Source organism: Mytilus edulis, chromosome 7 (assembly GCF_963676685.1).
Source record: "Mytilus edulis chromosome 7, xbMytEdul2.2, whole genome shotgun sequence".
Lineage (NCBI taxonomy): Eukaryota > Metazoa > Mollusca > Bivalvia > Mytilida > Mytilidae > Mytilus > Mytilus edulis.
In genome coordinates, this window is record NC_092350.1 from 36,830,996 (window position 1) to 36,853,114 (window position 22,119).

Consider the following 22,119-nt stretch of genomic DNA (forward strand, 5'->3'; position numbering starts at 1 on the left):
GGGGCAAAAATGGACACAATATTCGCAGGTTTGAATATGGATTGTTATTAAATATTTGACACTTAAGGGGGCTCGCGGGTCTAAATGAAATTTTTTATTTAATATAGGATTTCTCTATATTTTTCTATAAATGAACTTTATCTTATACTTAATAGAAAAATGAAATAAAAAAATGGGGTCACCGTTCATTTACGCTCACAATCTGCCTTCGAATGGAGCATACATTTTTGTTAATGTCCTTCTTTTATGTTGAACTAATAGAAGAAATAGCGGCAATATCGAAATAAAAAAAGAACTAAATTACAGAAATCGCTAAAATTTTACAATTATTTAGTCTATGTACAGCTTATTCGAAAACAACAATAAAAAATATAGGTCACCGATGAGATAAAAAAGATATTTCAATTTTTATGCCAAAAAATGGCATTTTTGCACCAAAGGGAGATAATTTGAAGCTTTATCGATGACATCTACATTTTAAAAGTCCGCTGGGGCCAACACGAATTGATTTTTTGGAATGATTTTTGTACCATATGATAAAGTAACAGCTACTTAAGGTAATCAATAAAATTTGTAATGAAAAATTAATGTTTAATTTTTTTCTGAAAATCTTATCCCCGCGAGCCTCCTTAAAAGGTTTCAGACACACAATAACTGTAGTCAAAGAACTTAAAAATGGTTATGATTTGAATTTATCTTCTATTTTTGCTTTTTTGCAATATACTATATGCAATTGCAATTTCCCCCTCCCCAAACTAGAGGCTTGTAAGAGCCTGTGTCGCTCACCTTGGTCTATGTGCATAAATAAAAGACACAGATGGATTAATGACAAAATTGTGTTTTGGTGATGGTGATGTGTTTGTAGATCTTACTTTACTGAACATTCTTGCTACTTACAATTCTCTCTATCTATAATGAACTTGGCCCATTAGTTACAGAGGAAAATATTTGTTAAAATTTGAAAGTAAAAGGGCAATAATTCCTATAGGGTCAACTGACCATTTTAGTCATGTTGACTTATTTGTAGATCTTATTTTGCTGAACATTATTGCTGTTTAAGTTAATCTCTATCTATAATAACATTCAAGATATTAACCAAATACGGCAAAATTTGTTTAAAAATTACCCAATTCAGGGACAGCAACCGAACAACCCATTGTCCATTTCATCTGAGAATTTTTAGGGCAGATAGATCTTGACTTGATAAACAGTTTAAACCAAGTCCAATTTGCTCTAAATGCTTTGGTTTCAAAGTTTTAATCCAAATTCTACATTTCACCCCTATGTTCTATTTTTAGCCATGGTGGCCATCTTGGTTGGTTGGATGGGTCACCACACACATTTTTCAATATAGATACCTTGTTGATGATTGTGGCCAAGTATGTGACAATGTGATACCAATATACACCAAAAAATATTTCAATTTTTTCGGTTGTATAAAAACTGCAAAATTTTCTTAAAATTACCAATTTAGTGGCAGCAAGCTAACGATGGGTTGTTAGGTTCATCTGAAAATTCCAGGGCTGAACTTTACCTTGTGAACACTTTTAAACCATGTCAGATTTGCTCTAAATGCTTTGGTTTTTGAGATACAAGCCAAAAACTGCATTTTACCCCTATGTTCTATTTTTACCCAAGCAGGGCATGTTTTTTGTCGAAACAGAAAATAAAACACAAAATTTATTCTAGATACCCTAAGGATCATTCAGCTTGAATTTGCTTGGAATTGGTTATGTAGTTTTAGAGAAGATTTTTTAAAGTAAGAAAAACATGATAAACAAATTTTTATAAAATTGTCCTTAAAGGACAATAACTCTTTCAGGGGTCAATTGACAATTTGGTCATATGAACTTATTTGTAGACCTTACTTTGCTGAACACATTTGATGTTTACAGCTTATCTTTAATACTAATCAAGATAATAGTTTAGGAATAAGGGGCCAAAAAGGGCCAAAATAAGCATTTTCTTGGTTTTCGCACTATAAATTTAGTTTAAGTAAATAGAAATCTATGAAATTTTGACACAAGGTTTATGACCACAAAAGAACGGTTGGGATTGATTTTGGGAGTTTTGGATTCAACAGTTTAGGAATTAGGGGCCAAAAAAGGGCCCAAATAAGCATTATTCTTGGTTTTCGCACAATAACTTTAGTTTAAGTATATAGAAATCAATGAAATTTAAACACAATGTTAATGACTACAAAAGGAAAGTTGGTATTGATTTTGGGAGTTTAAGTCCCAACAGTTTAGGAATTAGGGGCCAAAAAGGGACCCAAATAAGCATTTTTCTTGGTTTTCGCACCATAACGTTAGTATAAGTAAATAGAAATCTATGAAATTTAAACACAAGGTTTATGACCATAAAAGGAAGGTTGGTATTGATTTTGGGAGTTTTGGTCCCAACAGAATAAGGGGCCCAAAGGGTCCAAAATTAAACTTTGTTTGATTTCATCAAAATTGAATAATTGGGGTTCTTTCATATGCCAAATCTAACTGTCATGACTGTGTGTGTAGATTCTTAACTTTTGGTCCCGTTTTCAAATTGGTCTACATTAAGGTCCAAAGGGTCCAAAATTAAACTTAGTTTGATTTTGACAAAAAATAAATCAGTTAGGTTCTTTGATATGCTGAATCGAAAAATGTACTTAGATTCTTGATTATTGGCCCAGTTTTCAAGTTGGTCCAAATCGGGGTCCAAAATTAAACTTTGTTTGATTTCATCAAAAATTGAATAAATGGGGTTCTTTGATATACCAAATCTAACTGTGTATGTAGATTCTTCATTTTTTGTCCTGTTTTCAAATTGGTCTACACTAAAGTCCAAAGGGTCCAAAATTAAACTTAGTCTGATTTTAACAAAAATTGAAATCTTGGGGTTCTTTGATATGCTGAATCCAAAATTGTATTTAGATTTTTTATTATGGGCCCAGTTTTCAAGTTGGTCCAAATCAGGATCTAAAATTATTATATTAAGTTTTGTGCAATAGCAAGTCTTTTCAATTGCACAGTATTGCGCAATGGCAAGAAATATCTAATTTTTAATTAGAGTTATCTTTCTTTGTCCAGAATAGTAAGCAAGAAATATCTAATTGCAAAATATTGTGCAATAGCAAGATTTTTTTTAAATTGGAGTTATCTTTCTTTGTCCAGAATCAACTTAAATCTTTGTTATATACAATATACAATGTATATTCACTTTTTACTACCAACTGATAAATTAAAATAATCTTTACCATTCAGTGACAACAAGCAGTTTTTTTACATCTTAATATTTTATGATGTATTTAAATGAGTATAGTTATTGTTGCAAACTCCATTAGAAATTTTAATTGAGATTAGTTTTGGAATAAGGGAAAGGGGGATGTGATTAAAAAAATTGGGTTCAATTTTTCTCATTTGAAATTTCATAAATAAAAAAGAAAATTTCTTCAAACATTTTTTTGAGAGGATTAATATTCAACAGCATAGTGAATTGCTCTAAGAGAAAACACAAATTTTAAGTTCATTAGAACACATTCATTCTGTGTCAGAAACCTATGCTGTGTCAACTATTTAATCACAATCCAAATTTAGAGCTGAATCCAGCTTGAATGTTGTGTCCATACTTGCCCCAACCGTTCAGGGTTCAACCTCTGCGGTCGTATAAAGCTACGCCCTGTGGAGCATCTGGTTTCATTTATAAGCCAAAATTGACATTTTACCCATATGTTCGATTGCGGTCACCTTGATTGGTTGGCTGGGTCACCGCACACATTTTTGTTGAGCCTTCGACTTTAGACGAAAAAGCAAGTCTAAGCGATCCTACTTTTCATCATCATCGGCGTCCAAAAATATTCACTCTGTGCACATGGTTAAAGTTTTTGAAATTTTAATAAATTTCTTAAACTTCCTGGATTTCTACCAAACTTGGACAGAAGCTTGTTTATGATCATATGATAGTATCTAGAAATAAATTTTGTAAAAATAAAATTCCATTTGTTCCGTATTTTACTTATAAATGGACTTAGTTTTTCTGCGGGGAAACATTACCGGTACATTTACTCTGTGGTTAAAGTTTTTAAAATTTTAAAAACTTTCCTAAACTATCCTGGGTTTGTACCAAACTTGTACAACTTGTTTTGTTGAGCCTGCGATTTACAGCAAAAGTAGGCGAGAAAAGTAAGGCGGAACCCTCACAAATTTTTTAAACTCAATACCCTAATAATGATTGTGGCTAAGTTTGGTTAAATTTGACCCAGTTGTTTCAGAGGAGAAGATTTTTGTAAAAGATTACAAAAATTTACCAAAAATTGGTAAAAATTACTATAAAGGGCAATAACTCCTTAAAGGGTCAATTGACCATCTTGGTCATGATGACTTATTTGTAGATCTTACTTTGCTGAATAAAATTGCACTTCACAATTTATCTCTTTCTTTAATAATATTCAAGATAATAACCAAACCAGGTGCTCCGCAGGGCGCAGTTTTATACAATCCCAGTGGTTGAACCCTCAACAATTGGGGCAAATTTGGTCACAATGATACAAGCTTGATTCTGTCTGAATTTGGATTGTTATCAAATTTTTTACATAATATAGGTTTTTGTCACAAAATTAATGTGGTCAAAGATCTTACAAATCTATTTCACAAAACTATGCAATTGAAGATTTCTTCTCAAACTTTTCAAAATTTGAAAGGAGTATATGTCCGGTAAGGACCGATTTTGGCCTCAAATTTCAGGTTCATCTGACGAAAGATTTTGACCACTTTTTAAACACTTAAGTGTCTATTTTATTTGAATTAATTAGTTTATGTGAAAGATTTTAACAGATTTAGTCATTAAAACGACCCGATTCAAGCTCAAATATGAAAAATCTACCTAATATGCCAAAAAATGTCACTTTTCAGATGGTTTTTGGTAAAAATGAAAGTGGCTGAATCCGTGTTCATCCTCAACCTTTATATATGTTATGTATTATCATAAAATACAACTTACATTTCAATATTAAGGATGAATACAAATGCGGCCACTTTCGTTTTACACGAAAACCGTCTATTCAACTAAAATGCTAGAATTATGAGGATTTCAGTAATTTAGTATGACTTAATGGTGCTAGTACCGGATATATGTGCATTGTATTGTCAAAAACAGCCCATATTTATGTAGCAGAAGCATTCTACTGTCCAATAAATAACTAAAAGTTTACATTTTAACAATTCTGTAAAACTGCTATATTTTGAGGCCAAAAAGGGGTCTTACTGAACCTACTCCTTTGAAAAATTTTGAAAAAAAGGAAGCCCTTCAAAAAATCCCCCCCCCCCCACATTATGAAACCCCCTCGGAGCAATAACCCTTGACCTCAATCCCATGCTTTCCATTGCAGTATTGAACCTTCTTATTGCTTCTAGTACAATTTCAGAGAGATCGATACAATGAAACACAAGTTATTGTCATGATTGTTTGGAAACTAGAATCATGCTTCTTTTTGGCCCCTTTTTCCTATATATTTTGGGCAATTAACCCAAAACTTAATCTCAGCCTCCCATTTGTTATATGGTACATTGTGGTGAAACTTCAGAGAGATCCATACAATTACACATAAAAGAGGGACGAAAGGGTACCAAAGGGACAGTCAAACTCATAAATCTAAAACAAACTGACAACGCCATGGCTAAAAATGAAAAAGACAAACAGAAAAACAATAGTACACATGACACAACATAGAAAACTTAAGAATAAACAACACGAACCCCACCAAAAACTAGGGGTGATCTCAGGTGCTCCGGAAGGGTAAGCAGATCCTGCTCCACATGTGGCACCAGTCGTGATGCTTATGTGATTACAAATAAGTAATGGTCTTGAAACTAGAAAAATGCTTGTTTTGACCCCTTTTTGGCTCTTAATTCCTAAACTTTGGCCCCATAACCCCTAAAAAGAATCCAAACCTTCTACTTGTAGTTTTAAACATTGCAGTATGATTTCAGAGCAATTGAAATACTTCTACACAAGTTATTATCCTGAAAATTTTTGGGGTCGTACAAAAAGGCAAAATTTCCTTAAAACTACCAATTCTAGGGCAGCAACTCAACAACCATTTGTCCAATTCATCTGAAAATTTCAGGGCAGACAAATTTTCACTGGATAAACAATTTTATCACCTGTCAGATTTGCTCTAAATGCTTTGGTTTCAGAGTTATAAGCCAAAATCAACATTTAACCTTTGTTTTATTTTAAGCCATGGCGGCCATCTTGGTTGGTTGGCTGGGTCACCAGACACATTTTTTAAACTAAATACCCCAATGATGATTGTGGCCAAGTTTGGTTAAATTTGGCCCAGTAGTTTCAGAGAATATTTTTGTAAAAGTTAAAGACGACAGACAATAGATGACAGACAACAGACGCCAAGTGATGAGAAAAGCTCATTTGGTCCTTTGGGCCAGGTGAGCTAAAAAGTAAACTTATTTTAAATTTGGACAAATTACAGAATTTTCTTGACAAAAAAATATATGTACAAAAGTTTTATAATAAAAACTTGCCATTTTATAGTTTATGTTTTTATATGCATAATTTTGTTTAATTTGAAGTTTCTTATGTACTAGTAGTTTAAATAAAACTATAATCTTATTGTACTGTACACTTTACCTATTTTTATAAACTAAGTCTGACCAATGATTTAAGAGGAAATGAGTTCCTTTGTGCCTAAATATTGATAGAGCTGTGCCAAATTTAATTGATTGTGGGTATAATCTGATAATTGGTATTTTTTAAGTGTACTTGTTATTAACTTCTGTCATATTTGCAAAGTGATAAAAGGGAAGCAATTCAATTCTTTAAGGTCAAGGTCAATAACCAATATGAAAGGGAGATAACAATAATATAACTTACTAGTCTATTTTCTTTATTTAAACAGCTGTTTTTCTTATTCATCCTTATCTGAAAGTACAAAGAGACATTTTATTAAGATATATTTTGACCGTATTTTTAGATGCTGTACATGTATACATGATTTTAATGTTGATCCAATATAAAAAAATTCACCTAGTTTGTTCATGGTCTTAAAAAAGTTGATATCATACTTTATAAAATTCTGTATTATGAATATGAATAAAAACCAGATGCTCTGCAGGGTGCATCTTTATACGACCACAGAGGTTGAACCCTGAATGGTTGGGGCAAGTATGGACACAACATTTAAGCTAAATTCAGCTCTAAATTTGGATTGTGATTAAATAGTTGACACAGCATAGGTTTCTGACACAGAATGAATGTGGTCTTATGAACTTAAATTTTTTTTTGTCTTTAAGCAATCTACTATGCTGTTGAATATTAATCCTCTCAAAAAAAAAATTTGAAGAAATTTTCTTTTTATTTATGAAATCTGAAATGAGAAAAATTGACCCCCCCCCCCCTAATTTTTTTTTCACATCGCTCTTTCCCTTATTCCAAAACTGATCTCAATTCAAATATTTCTAATGGAATTTGCAACAATAACTACTCATTTAAATACATCGTAAAATATTAAAATGTAAAAAAAGTGCTTCCCCTGCGAAAAATTCAATGGTGTAATCACTGAATGGTAAAGATTGTTTTAATTTAATAGTTGGTAGTAAAAGTGAATATACATTGTTTATTGTATAAAACAATGATTTAAGTTGATTCAACTACTAACTTCTGGACAAAGAAAGATAACTCCAATTTTCAAAGAATCTGTTATACTAAAATAACGAGGTCCAATTTGTCAGCCGTCATCAAGTAAAACGACAAATCAAAGAATTCAACTTTATGTATAACTTATATAGTACAAATGTGTAGATTAAAAATTACACTACTCCAGGCCCTTTCGTTTTCCACATAATTAATATTGCCAATAATTAAGGGGGTACCCAACACTATACCCCAAAAAAACTGTCTTTTAATTTTTCTTATTTTTACATCATTGATAAGTTTGGCATAGCTAAGTATATTATTTAAAAAATTTTAAGAATTTGAACCGTTGGTAAAAAAGTTTTGGCCACCCAAATATGGCATAGATCACATGCTAATTTCGGTCGATTTTTGAATTTCTAAAAACATGGGTATAGGTCTGAAAGGCATGAAGACTTTGCAAGGTACTCACATACCAAATATAATTATACTTTTCTTTGACTGTTTATGACGTCTTCACAATAAATCCATTGGATGTTGGATGCATGATTTTTTTATTAGTTGTTAGTGGCTTTGAACTAGCTGTCAGTTTACTGCGATTACTCTCAGATCTGTTCATTTTTTTGTACATAATATAGGTTTCCGACACAAAATAAGTGTGGTCAAAGATCTTACAAATCTATTGCACAATACTGCATATATATGTGCATTGACGATTTTTTCTAGAAACTTCAAAAATTTTGAAAAAAAAGTAAATCCCTCAAAAAGAATGGGACCCCCTTCCCCCTTTGGAGTAATTTCCTAAAAACTCAATCCCCGACTTTCCTTTGTAGTATGGAACCTTGTAGTACATTTCAGAGAATTCCATACACTTAAACACAATTAAATTATTGTCTGGAAACTAGAAAAATGCTTGTTTTGGACCCTTATTCCTACATGTTTTTTGTAATTAAACCAAAACTAAATCCCAGCTTTCCCCATGTTAAATGGAACCTTGTGGTACAATGTAGAAGAGATCCATACACTTATAAAAAAAATAGGTTTCTAAAGCGGCAACTTCATCCATTATGTACATGTAGAACAGCATTTGCCAATCAGAGATATTAATTTAAAGAATTTGAAAAAATTTGTATGATTCCTTGTACTTGTATATACATGCTATAAGCTTATTATTTCTCTTGCATAAGGGAACGTCACAAGATTAGTTTGATATGAAATAAAAAATTAAAATTAAAATTTTTTTAAGTACCCATGCCATGTCAACATCAAGGGCCTGTAAATTAGTATTTTTCTTTTGGTTTAGGTCCTTCATATTTGTTTTTAGTAAATTAACACGCAAGTTTTCTTGTTTGAATTGTTCCACCGGTTTCATATCTGGGCCTTTTATAGCTTTCTACATGTATATGGTACAAATATTTCTCATTATTGACGACCGTATGGTAGCCTATAGTTATTAATACATTTTCCCCCTTTGAACTCTTTTGGATAGCATTGGTTCTTTGCAAAAAATACTGCATCCTTTTTAATAAATAAGACAGTTACAGTAACTTTAATCAATACAACTGTAATGAAAGTGAATTTATATTAAAGGCTTTTATAAAAAAAAGACTGTCCACGGGACACAAACGATGCCCCCCTAGCATTAACGCTATAAAGGGTCACAACTCAAGAACTGTAAATGTGACGCTACTAAAATTTGCACTTGATCTGAGTTGTGGGGTAATAAGCATTGTGTAAACATTCTAATTACACGTACAGTATTGCGCAATAGATTTGAAAGATCTTGATATTTGTTTCGTGTCAGAAACCTATATACTATGTCAAAAATTTGATCGCAATCCAAATTCAGAGCTGTATCAAGCTAAATTGAATGTTGTGTCCATAACTTGCCCCAACTGTTCAGGGTTTGTTTTTTATACGACCGCAAAAATTTTAATTTTTTGGTCGTATATTGCTATCACGTTGGCGTCGTCATCTGCGTCGTCGTCGTCTGCGTCGTCGTCGTCCGAATACTTTTAGTTTTCGCACTCTAACTTTAGTAAAAGTGCATAGAAATCAATGAAATTTTAACACAATTTTTATAATCACAAAAGGAAGGTTGGGAGTTTTGGTCCCAACATTTTAGGAATTAAGGGCCAAAAAGGGCCCAAATAAGCATTTTCTTGGTTTTCGCACTATAACTTTAGTTTAAGTGAATAGAAATCTATGAAATTTTGACACAAGGTTTATGACCACAAAAGGAAGGTTAGGATTGATTTTGGGAGTTTTGGTTCCAACAGTTCAGGAATTAAGGGCCAAAAAAGGGCCAAAATAAGCATTATTCTTGGTTTTCGCACAATAACTTTAGTATAAGTAAATAGAAATCAATAAAATTTTAACACAAGGTTTATGACCACAAAAGGAAGGTTTGGATTGATTTTTGGAGTTAAGGTCACAACAGTTTATGAATTAGGGGCCAAAAAGGGGCCCAAATAAGCATTATTCTTGGTTTTTGCACAATAACTTTAGTATAAGTAAATAGAAATCTATGAAATTTAAACACAAGGTTTATGACCATAAAAGGAAGGTTGGATTTGATTTTGGGAGTTTTGGTCCTAACAGTTTAGGAATAAGGGGCCCAAAGGGTCCAAAATTGAACTTTGTGTGATTTCATCAAAAATTGAATAATTGGGGTTCTTTGATATGCCGAATCTAACTATATATGTAGATTCTTAATTTTTGGTCCCGTTTTCAAATTGTTCCACATTAAGGTCCAAAGGGTCCAAAATTAAACTTAGTTTGATTTTAACAAAAATTGAATCCTTGGGGTTCTTTGATATGCTGAATTTAAAAATGTACTTAGATTTTTAATTATTGGCCTAGTTTTCAAGTTGGTCCAAAGGGTCCAAAATTAAACTAAGTTTGATTTCAACAAAAATCAAATTCTTGGGCTTATTTGATATGCTTTATCTAAACATGTACTTTGATTTTTGATTATGGGCCCAGTTTTCAAGTTGGTCCAAATCAGGATTCCATATCAAGTATTGTGCAATAGCAAGAAATTTTCAATTGCACAGTATTGCACAATAGCAAGAAATATCTAATTGCACAATATTGTGCAATAGCAATTAATTTTCAATTGGAGTTATCTTTCTTTGTATAGAATAGTAGTTGATAATATATGTTGGAAATTTGCCAGACATGACTATGATGTCATTTTCTATTTTTATTTGCCAATAACTTTATGTAAATAACTTCATTGGAAATTTGCCAATATAAAATGTTGCTGATGAAGCTTTTTTTCCTTATATTATCTAAATGTTTTTAGATAGTGTATGTTGGATATTTGCCAGACATGACTATGATGTCATTTTCTATTTTTATTTGCCAATAACTTTATGTAAATAACTTCATTGGAAATTTGCCAATATAAAATGTTTCTGATGAAGTTTTTTTTATTGTTTTATACAATAAACAATGTATATTCACTTTTACTACCAACCAATCTTTACCATTCAGTGATAACAAAGCACTTTATTTTACATTTTAATATTTTATGATGTATTTAAAAGAGTAGTTATTGTTGCAAACTCCATTAGAAATTTGAATTGATATCAGTTTTGGAAAAAGGGAAACGGGGATGTGAAAAAAAAGGGGGGGGGGTTAAATTTTTCTCATTTCAGATTTCATAAATAAAAAGAAAATTTCTTCAAACATTTTTTTGAGAGGATTAATATTCAACAGCATAGTGAATTGCTCAAAGGCAAAAAAAAACTTTTTAAGTTCATTAGACCACATTCATTCTGTGTCAGAAACCTATGCTGTACGTGTCAACTATTTAATTTTAGATTTAAAAAGTTTGAAGAAGAAATCTTTAATTGATTTGTAAAATCTTGACATTTGTTTTGTGTAAAAAAAAAACCATGTATTGTCAAAAATTTGATCACAATCCAAATTCAGAGCTGTATCACGCTTGAATGTTTTGTCCATACTTGCCCCAACTGTTCAGGGTTCGACCTCTGCAGTCGTATAAAGCTGCGCCCTGCGGAGCACCTGGTTTACCTCTGCCGTTGTATAAAGCCTGTGCCCTGCAGAGCATCTGGTTCCATTTGTGACGTCAGGCACAACCCTAGAGCAGTAAAAATGACTTCACCAAAATTCAAACTTGATTTTGGTTTTATGGTAAAAAGTATTGTGTATAAGTATCAATAAACATTTGGTTGAGCAAACTATAGTTTGGTAACAAATGAAAATATTCAGCAATTTTCAAATATATATGTAAAGGGGCATAACTCTAAAACTATTGCAACCAAAATTCAAACTTGATCAGTGTTTGTTGTAATGAGCATTGTGTATACATTTCATAACATTTGGTTAAGACAAACTAAAGTAAGAGAACAGTAAATAAAATTTCCAGCAACTTTTCTATTTGTAAAGTAGCATAAAACGCTAGAATGGTAAAAGTGGTGCAACTAAAATTCAAACTGGACTTGTGAATTGTGGTAATAAGCATTGCGTATAAGTTTCATACAATTCAGTTCAGGGAAACTAAAGTAAGAGAGCAGAAACGAATATCGGGATGTACAGAGGTAAGTACAAGTAAGGGAAGGACGTACATACTTACAGAAGAACAAGGATAAATCTCAATACGGTGGGAGCATAACAACAGCAGTATGACCACAGGAATAATAAATAGCTGCGCCATGAGCGCATGATACGCCTGACGTCTTGTGTGGAAGCTTTATGCAATAATCATAAATAGTTTCTGAGAAAGTTTTAAGCAATAACCATATATTGTTTTTGAGACACGGCGGGACATGTGAAACCCTAACCCTGTTTTTTTTTTCGAAAAACTAAATATCACTTAATTAAAATTTTGAATCAAAACAAAAAAGTATACAGATCTTTAGATTAATATAACAAAGAAGTGTGTAAAGTTTTAAGCAATAATCATAAATTACTTTTGAGATATGGCGCGACATGTAAAAAAAAACCTCCCCTGTTTAACAAAATACTCAATAACTCCAAAATAAAGTTTTGAATCATCAACAAAAAGTATGTACAGATCTTTAGATTAATATAACAAAGAAGTGTGTAAAGTTTTAAGCAATAATCATAAATTGTTTTTGAGATACGGCACAACATGTAAAAAAAACCCTCCCCCTTTTTTACAAAATACTCAATAACTCAAAAATAAAATTTTGAATCATCACCAAAAAATATACAGATATTAAGATTAATATAACTAAAAAGTGTGTAAAGTTTTAAGCCATAATCAAGAATCATTTTTGAGATACAGCACAACATGTAAAAAAAAACCTCCTCCTTTTTTACAAAATACTCAATAACTCAAAAATAAAATTTTGAATCATCACCAAAAAATATACAGATATTAAGATTAATATAACTAAGAAGTGTGTAAAGTTTTAAGCCATAATCAAGAATCATTTTTGAGATACGGTGCGACATGTGAAAAAAAACACACCCCTGTTTTAGTAACAAAGTGCCGTAACTCAAACAGTTTTAATCTTATTTTCCCCAAAAAGTATACAGATCATTTGATCATCATAAGAAACAACTATGTTAAGTTTCATGAAATTTGGATAAGTCGTAAATTGCTCAAGTTACGGTGTGACATGTTTACGCCAGACAGACAGACAGACAGACGGACACCGGACATTTGTATACCATAATACGTCCTGTCAAAATTTTGACGGGCGTATAAAAAGTGTATATACACTAGATTCATAGAAGTGCTTATAACCCGTAAAACAATTAAGCATTGTCTTATGAGTCAATAACATTTGAGAATTTTTGTTTTAAGCCATTCATTTGATGTATTAGTAATCATTGCCTCTGTGTTTGGATGACAAAGCAATTGAATTCTATTTATATAAGGCATATGCCTTAAAACTTTTCCAGATGTACAGGGTCTGTAATCTATCTTAAAGGAGTAGGTCCGATAAGGACCGATTTTAGCCTAAAATTTCAGCTTCATCTGACGAAAGATTTTGACCACTTTTTAAACACTTAAGTGTCTATTTCATTTGAATCAATTAATGTATGTGAACGATTTTAACTAATTTAATCATTAAAAACGATCCGATTCAAGCTCAAATGTGAAAAATCTACCAAATATGCCGGAAATTGTCACTTTTTTTGTCAAAAATGAAAGTGGCCGCATCCCTTTTCCTCCTCAACCTTTATATATGTTATATATTATCATAAAATACAACTTAGATTTCAATATTAAGGATGAACACGAATGTGGCCACTTTCATTTTACATGAAAACCGTCTAAAATTTAACTAAAATGCTAAAATTGTGAAGATTTCAGTAATTTAGCATGACTTAATGGTGCTAGTATCCAATATATGTGCATTGTATTGTAAAAAACAGCCCATATTTATGTAGCAGAAGCATATTGATGTCCAATAAATAACTAAAAGTTTACATTTTAACAATTTTGTAAAACTGCTATATTTTGGGGCCAAAAAGGGGTCTTACCAGACCTACTCCTTTGAGGTGAAAATGCAGCCATTTTAGCCAAAGGGTACACATCATGAACCTTAATCATTTCTACAGCATTTGTCTTGATACCCTAAACTATAACTCGGTTGCTTTTAATACGCATGCTATACGATACAAATTTGCGATAATATATATCAGAGGTGTTATGATGTAAATTATCGAGTTGGGTCAATGTTTTTCTGCTTTCAGTTTGATCCACTGAGCATGCTGAACGAGTGAAGGTCCTTATATCCACATTGGAATGTGAAAAAATTGTATTTAAAAAACGGAATTTAAATTTTTAAAATTATTTTTGGCATCAAACCCTTCCGATCGATGTTTAGACAAATAGTACAATTCCTTTTTTTTTTTTTTATCAAAGCCGGTATTTACCTTTACTCGTCCTTGGCAAAAGGCATAAGACATAATTATTGAGCATTTTATATACTATCACCTGTGTTTTGTTTTAAACGAACCATCATCACTTGTCAATTATCCGACGGCTTGGTCAAAATGTCAACTTGTTCTTACACATTATAATCAGTATTTCCAGATTCTTTTGATACACTCAGGCTTTTACCACATTTACGTACGAATATATGCTATTAAAAGTAAAAGAAGAGTGGGAAAATGTTTATTCATGAAATATTCATGAATGACAACACAGTATCATAAACACTACTTCGCAGATCTGCCATGCCATGAAGAGAAATTACAAGAAATCTACGCGAGATTGATTTTCAAAATGAAGTAAAATTCATCTGAATCATCGGTGAACATTCATTTCTTTTTTCTTCAAGCTGTAATCTTTTCAGTCAAAAGAGTAGTTACTCAAAATTTCAAAATTCTTCCAAAAATCAGAATTTAAACACGTATTACATTATCTCGAAGCCGACTAAATTGTGATAGTCTGTCACCGGAAGTTTGAGGCCGATCGAGGCCTAAGGAAAGTAGCAACAGCAAGCTATAGCAAACTTTCCAAAAAATAATAATAATAATCAGAAGAAAATCAACAGGTCTGTCCACAGAAAAGTGGAATGACCAGTAATTTCTTGAAATGGTCATTAAAAAATCTAACGATTTTCATGAATTATTACGTTTTTTTTTCTTTTAATTTTTCAGATCAACTTTATGCAGCAAAAGTGTAATCAAAACTTCAACCTCAATAGTATACACAACAACAAAAGTGGAGCTAAGAAGCAAAATTATGGTAAGCAATTTAAGATTTAGTCATGATTGTAAACAAGTCTTTTATTCCAGTAATTTGATAATGTGTACCTGATCATCTAACTCAAAAGCTGATCTTCAATATTTTATCTTTAATTCTGAATATTATAGAGACATTTCACATGAAAAGAAATCAATCAAAATAGCCCCCCCCCCCTCCCCCCAAAAAAACCAAAAACAAAAACTAAACAACCTAACCATGTTATCCAAAAAGAATCGTGAAATTGAGTATACATTGTTTGTACTGCCCATATCATGTGACTTTTTTGAAATAAAGAACTAGAGACTCTTAAGAGCCTATGTCACTCACCTTGGTCCATGTGCATACTTATAAATAAAGGACACAGATGGATTCATGACAAAATTGTGTTTTGTTTTGTAGATCTTTCTTAATACTGAACATTATACTGAACATTCTTGCTACTTACAATTCTCTCTATCTATAATGAACTTGGCCCATATTTACAGGGGAAAATATTATGTAAAAATTTACAAAAATTTACAAAATTTATGAAAATTAAAACATTCAAAAATTGACTATATAGGGCAACAACTTCTTAAGGGGTCAACTGAGCATTTTGGCATGTCGACTTATTCGTAGATCTTACTAATTGCTTAACATTCTTGCTAGTTACAGTTTTGCTATCAACAGTTTATATTAAAATTATATTTATTATAATTGGAGTTTATTATGAACTTGTCATCTCACTCTATTGGGTAGTTAATTATCTTTGCACACGGTCTATGACGTCACAGTGCACATTCCATTCTAATCTATATTGCTACGTCATTACTTCTCACCATGTTGGTGTATGATATGTGTATGCAAGGCATACATGATCATCCAGAAGTGGTGCTGCAACCACTGCACACAAAGCACAACTGGAAGATCATCTTATTCAAACTTTGGGACGATGGTCCTCAGATTGTTATACCAAATATATTCCTACATCTCCAGATGTACTTAGACAAGCTCAAATTCAATGACCTCTACTTTGAACAATTAAAATTTGTACTGACAGCAAGGAGTGAATTGATTTTTATTCTTCTCATTATTTCAACTTGGGGCTACAGCTGCAAGCATCTGTATTTGGCTATTTTGATTTTCGATACAAAATTTTTAGTCAAATCTATGAAAAATTATCTGAATTCCAAGTTTCAAGATTTAGCTAGAGTTATCTCCCTTTCCACATGGAGATAGAACATTATACATTACTAGAACACACCCGTGATATCACGGGTCCGTGATATCACGGGTCCGTGATTGAATTAAAGTATATAACTATGCGCAAGCCTTATTTTACTAAGTATTGTCATCTGTTAAAGTCATGCCGATTATAAGGCAGCAACCATTTGATTTTCTGGGGGGGGGCTATGGTTTTTTTTGGAAAAAAAAGTTTGTTTCCAGTTTTTGGAGAAAAAAATAATTTGTTTTTGATTCTGAGAAAAAAAAATTGTTTGTTTCACCCTCAGCTGCCACTATATGTAATGCTAAAATTGAAAGAAAAAAATTGTTTTCGACTTGTCGCGAAAAAAATAGATTGTTTTTTGCCGCAGGAGAAAAAAAAAGTTTGTACAGAAAAAAAACCCATAGCCCCCCCCAGAAAATCAAATGGTTGCTGCCTAAGATACACTCTGCTTTCAAGTCTTTCTGTTTGAACCCGTCGAACTGGAACTTATCAATTATTGGTAATATTAAATATTTGGAAAACAAAAGGTCCTGGAATGGAGTATTTTTTAATCAACAGCATTGTCCTATATAAGTTATAAGTAAAGTTGAATTATTTGCCTCGCTGTTTTACGTCATGCCCACTTACAAATTGAAAACTGTACCTACACGCCTTATTTTTAGTCCAGATTTTTAGTATTCGTATTGTTATCTTAGAAAGTCTAACTGATTAAAGTACTACAATAGGTAACAATTTGACAATTTAGTAGTGTCAACCCTGTGGTTATGACCCGTGTATATAGCATATTAATCCTGAACACAACGTTTGGTGGTGCGCCTGTCAGATGCGGAACGTACAGATAAGGTAATAGGTAACAGGTGAATATACTATTGGTATCGGTAGCGGACTCGACCCGAAACTTCTTCATTATTGGCAATATTAATTACGTGGAAAACAAAAGGGCCTGGAGTGGTGTAATTTTTAATCTACACCTTTGTACTATATAAGTTATATATAAAGTTGAATTCTGTGATTCATCGTTTTTACGTGATGACGGCTGACAAATTGGACCTCGTAATTTTAGTATTCTAGATTGGTTTTTAATTGCAGTTGTATAAGTCCCCAGTTGCCATATTGTAAATAAATGCATATACTTTTAGATTCTTGAATAAATAATAGTTTAGTACTTAGTCTTTATATATATTAATATACTTCTCATCACACTTACAGTTTATTACAAACTTCAGACATGTGTTCTTTAAAGATTTAGGTTTGGGTTTATGCTTATAGGACAGCAACTCAAGGCATAATTATCATTTCTGTGTTAAAGAGTGTATGGGTGAACAAAGAGACATTAATTTGGTATTAGATATAACCACTTATAATAAATCAAGAACAAGTGAAGTCATAAACTATATCTATAATAATATTCTAATTTAAAAACATTAAAATTTACCAGTTCTGGGGCGCATCCTTATTAACAACGGGATGTCCAATTCATCTGAAAATTTCAGGGCTTGATAAACAATTAAGGCTTAAAAGATTAACAAAATATACGAAAAAATGGCAAAAAATGACTATAAAAGCAATTAATGAACTTCTTAAGGGGTCAACTGACCATTTTGGTCACGTTGACTTATTTCTAGATCTTTAATAACTTCGCTGAACATTATTGCTGTTCACAGTTTATCTCTATCTACAATAATATTCAATACAATAATAAACAAACAGATGCTACGCAGGGCGCAGCTTTATACGACCGCAGAGGTTGAACCCTGAACGATTGGGGCTAGTATGGACACAACATTCAAACTGGATACAGCTCTGAATTTGGATTGTGATTAAATAGTTGACACAGCATAGGTTTCTGACACAGAATGAATGTGGTCTAATGAACTTAAAATGTTTTTTTTTTTTGCTTTTGAGGAATTCAGTATGCTGTTGAATATTAATCCTTTGATATTTGAAGAAATTTTCTTTTTCATTTCTGAAATCTGAAATAGGAAAAATTGAACCCCACCAGTTTTTTTTCACCTCCCCCTTTCCCTTATTCTAAAAATGATCTCAAATCAAATTTCTTATGGAGTTTTCAACAATAACTACTCATTTAAATACGTCATAAAATATCAAATATCATACAGTCATGATTTAAATTATTTAACTTACTATTCTGGACAAAAAAAGATAACTCCAATGCAACATTTTATATTGGCAAATTTCCAATGAAGTTCATTAACCTAAAGTTTTTGGCACATTTCCAATGGAACTTAATTAATAATAAAGTTTTTGGCAAATTTCCAATATACATAATTTAAGAGCAGTTTAGGTGAGTTATTAAAATGAGTTTCAATTACCAACCTTACACTGCTTTTAAATTATGTTTTGTACTTTTAAAAGTAATTGTCCATTAACCTGGAAACCCTTTTCCCCCCTTTTTTGCACCTTATTCCTTAACAGTTTGAGCCATAACTTCCACAGACAATTCTTACCATCCCTATGTGGTATTCAAATATCCAAAATCTAAATACATGGTTAGATTCATCATATCAAACAACCCCAAGAATTCAATTTTGGATGAAATCAAATCAAGTTCAATTTTGGACACTTTAGACCTCAATGTGAACCAATTTGATAACCGGTTCTAAATATTAACAAGAGGCTGTCACAATGACAGCAAACCGGATTTATTAACATTTATTTGTGTCCTGGCAATATCACAAGAACCATTACTGATGAATGGTAAAAGTGAAAATCGTCAATATCATATTTGACCTCCATTTTGTCATCAGTATCAACATATTAAAATTTGAAAAGCTTAGATTGAATGGTTCATGAGTAAATGTAACAACATGAATGGAAACACCATTTTACGATCTTTCAAGAACCATAACTACTGAACGGTAAAAGTCAAAATCATCATTATTGAACTTGACCTCTATTTTGTCATCAGTAACAACATATAAAAATTTCAAAAGCACGGACATGACTGGAAACACCATTTTTCAATCTTTCAAGAACCATAACTCCTGAACGGTAAAAGTCAAAATCGTCATAATTGAACTTGACCTCCATTTTGTCATCTGAGTAACAACATATTTAAAATTTGGGAAACTTTGGAAGAATAGTTCATGCGTAAATGCATGGACACGACTGGAAACTCCATTTTTCAATCTTTCAAAAACCATAACTCCTGAACGGTAAAAGTCAAAATCGCCATTATTGAACTTGACCTTTATTTAGTTGTCAGTAACAACACATGAAAATTTTAAAAGATTTGGTTGAACGGTTCATCAGTTAATGCACCGACAACATTTGATTGCCGCCTGCCCGACTGCCCGGCCGCCCGCAGTACATCCCCAAATCAATATCCGACATTTTTGTCACAAAAATCCAGTTAAAAATCTAAATCCATGGCTGGATTCAGCATATTGAAGAACCCCATATATTGAATTTTTGTTGAAATCAAACAAAGTTTAATTTTGGACCCCGATTTGGACCAACTTGAAAATTGGGACGATAATAAAAAAAACTTAGTACATTTTTAGATTCAGCATATCATTAAAGAACCCCAAGAATTCAATTTTTGTTAAAATCAAACTAAGTGTAAAATTTGGACCCTTTGGACCTTATTATGTAGACCAATTTGAAAACGGGACCAAAAATTAAGAATCTAAATACGAATTAGATTCGGCATATCACAGAACCCCAATTATTCAATTTTTAATGAAATCAAACAAAGTTTCATATTGGCCCCTAATTCGTTGGGACAAAAACTCCCGAAATCAATCCCAACCTTCCTTTTATGGTCATAAACCTTGTGTTTAAATTTCATAGATTTCTATTTACTTAAACTAAATTTATAGTGCGAAAACCAAGAAAATGCTTATTTTGGCCCTTTTTGGCCCCTTATTCCTAAACTGTTGGGACCAAAACTCCCAAAATCAATCCCAAGCTTCCTTTTTGTGGTCATTAAAACCTTGTTTCAATTTCATAGATTTCTATTGACTTGTACTAAAGTTACAGTGCCAAAACCAAAAGTATTTGAATGACAACAACGCAGAAGACAATGCCAACGTGATACCAATATACGAACAAAAATTTTTTTTACAGTCGTATAAAAACAGCAAAATTTCATTAAAACTACAATTCCAGGGCGGCAACACAACAACCAATTGTCCAATTTATCTCAAAATTTCACATCAGATAGATCTCGACTTGATGAACAATTTTACCCGATTTTTTCTAAATGCTTTGGTTTCAGAGAAACAGAGACAAACCCTGTTGGGCCATGTGGTGCAACTGGAAGTAGACAGTAAATACTAATAGGCATGCAGTTGAATATTCATAATTAATCAATGTAGCAAATTCAAGAACTTAACAACGTCAGAGACATATACAACATATTTCAATAGAAAAGTAACCAGGTGCTCCACAGGGTGCAGCTTTATACAATACCAGTGGTTGAACCCTGAACAGTTGGGGCAAATTTGGTCACAATATTCAAGCTTGATTCTGTCTGAATTTGGGTTGTGATAAAAATTTTGACATAATATAGGTTTTTGTCACAAAATTAATGTGGTCAAAGATCTAACAAATCTATTGCACAATACTGTGCAATTGAAGATTTCTTCTTGAAACTTTTCAAAATTTATTCCTAATCGGTTGGGACCATCATCCCCAAAATTAATCCCAACCTTTTTTTTGTGGTATTGAACCTTTTGTAAAAATTTCATGAAGATCTATAAACTTACACTACAGTTATTATCCGGAAACCATTGTGTCTTCGGACAACGACGACAACATCATACCATTATACGGTCCCAAAATTTTTTTGGGGTTGTATAAAAATTGAACAACTCAAACTGCATTATAGTTTAGATAGTCGTTGCATCACTTTTCTGTTTTTATTAATAAAAAGGGAAAAAAGTATTTTTTGGAGATGGACTACAATTTTTTGTTATATCACTTAGGACTACAATTTCTTGTTATATCACTTAGAATCAATGAAAGTATTAAAAAAACATTTCAGCTCAACCTATTATCTACTGTAACTGGTCTGAAACATTTTAAGACTTGGATCTTGAAAACACATGCAATGCGCATATGGTCTTCATACTGTGGCCAGAGTAAAACACAAAATATAGAAAAAATCTCATTTATGTCAATCTATTTACACAGGAAATGACCAATGATGAATCAGAGGCAAATGAGGACATCATCATGGAAGAATTTTTGGAAGGTGATGAAATTTCGGTAGGTTAATTTATATCATGTAGTTGAATGCACACTATTATCAGCAAAAAGTTAAAGGGATAATTCGCGATTTTTCACTTTTCATCTTATTATGTTCATAATACCATAAAAAACATATTCACCAAGTTTTATTTCGATATGAAAAGTAACAAGAGGCTCTCAAGAGCCTGAATCGCTCACCTGAATTTTTTTGGTTTAATCTCTCATCAATGATTATTTTGGCTTTTCAATTTATTTAAATGTTCTTTGAATCGTCCTATTTTCTTCAAAAGCAAAAAAAAATCATTTTCTCCTATGTTCTATTTTAGCCATAGGAGCTATGTTTCTTGACATACAAGGAAATGAAATATAAAATTTA

General features: G+C 32.0%; 1 protein-coding gene and 1 long non-coding RNA gene across 2 annotated transcripts in view; one reads left to right on the forward strand and one right to left on the reverse strand.

The window, feature by feature from the left end:
- The window catches only part of LOC139482647 (uncharacterized), a 256,737-nt gene that overhangs the window by 77,652 nt on the left and 156,966 nt on the right, over window positions 1-22,119 (forward strand). Inside the window, exons 7-8 of the mRNA XM_071266634.1 lie at window positions 15,235-15,322; window positions 21,687-21,761. Of these exons, the coding sequence (XP_071122735.1) occupies window positions 15,235-15,322; window positions 21,687-21,761 (163 nt within the window). The remainder of the gene's footprint in view (window positions 1-15,234; window positions 15,323-21,686; window positions 21,762-22,119) is intronic.
- Window positions 1-22,119, reverse strand: part of LOC139482649 (uncharacterized) — a 231,091-nt gene that overhangs the window by 31,145 nt on the left and 177,827 nt on the right. Inside the window, exon 6 of the long non-coding RNA XR_011654900.1 lies at window positions 6,865-6,912. This is a non-coding gene — a long non-coding RNA (uncharacterized lncRNA). The remainder of the gene's footprint in view (window positions 1-6,864; window positions 6,913-22,119) is intronic.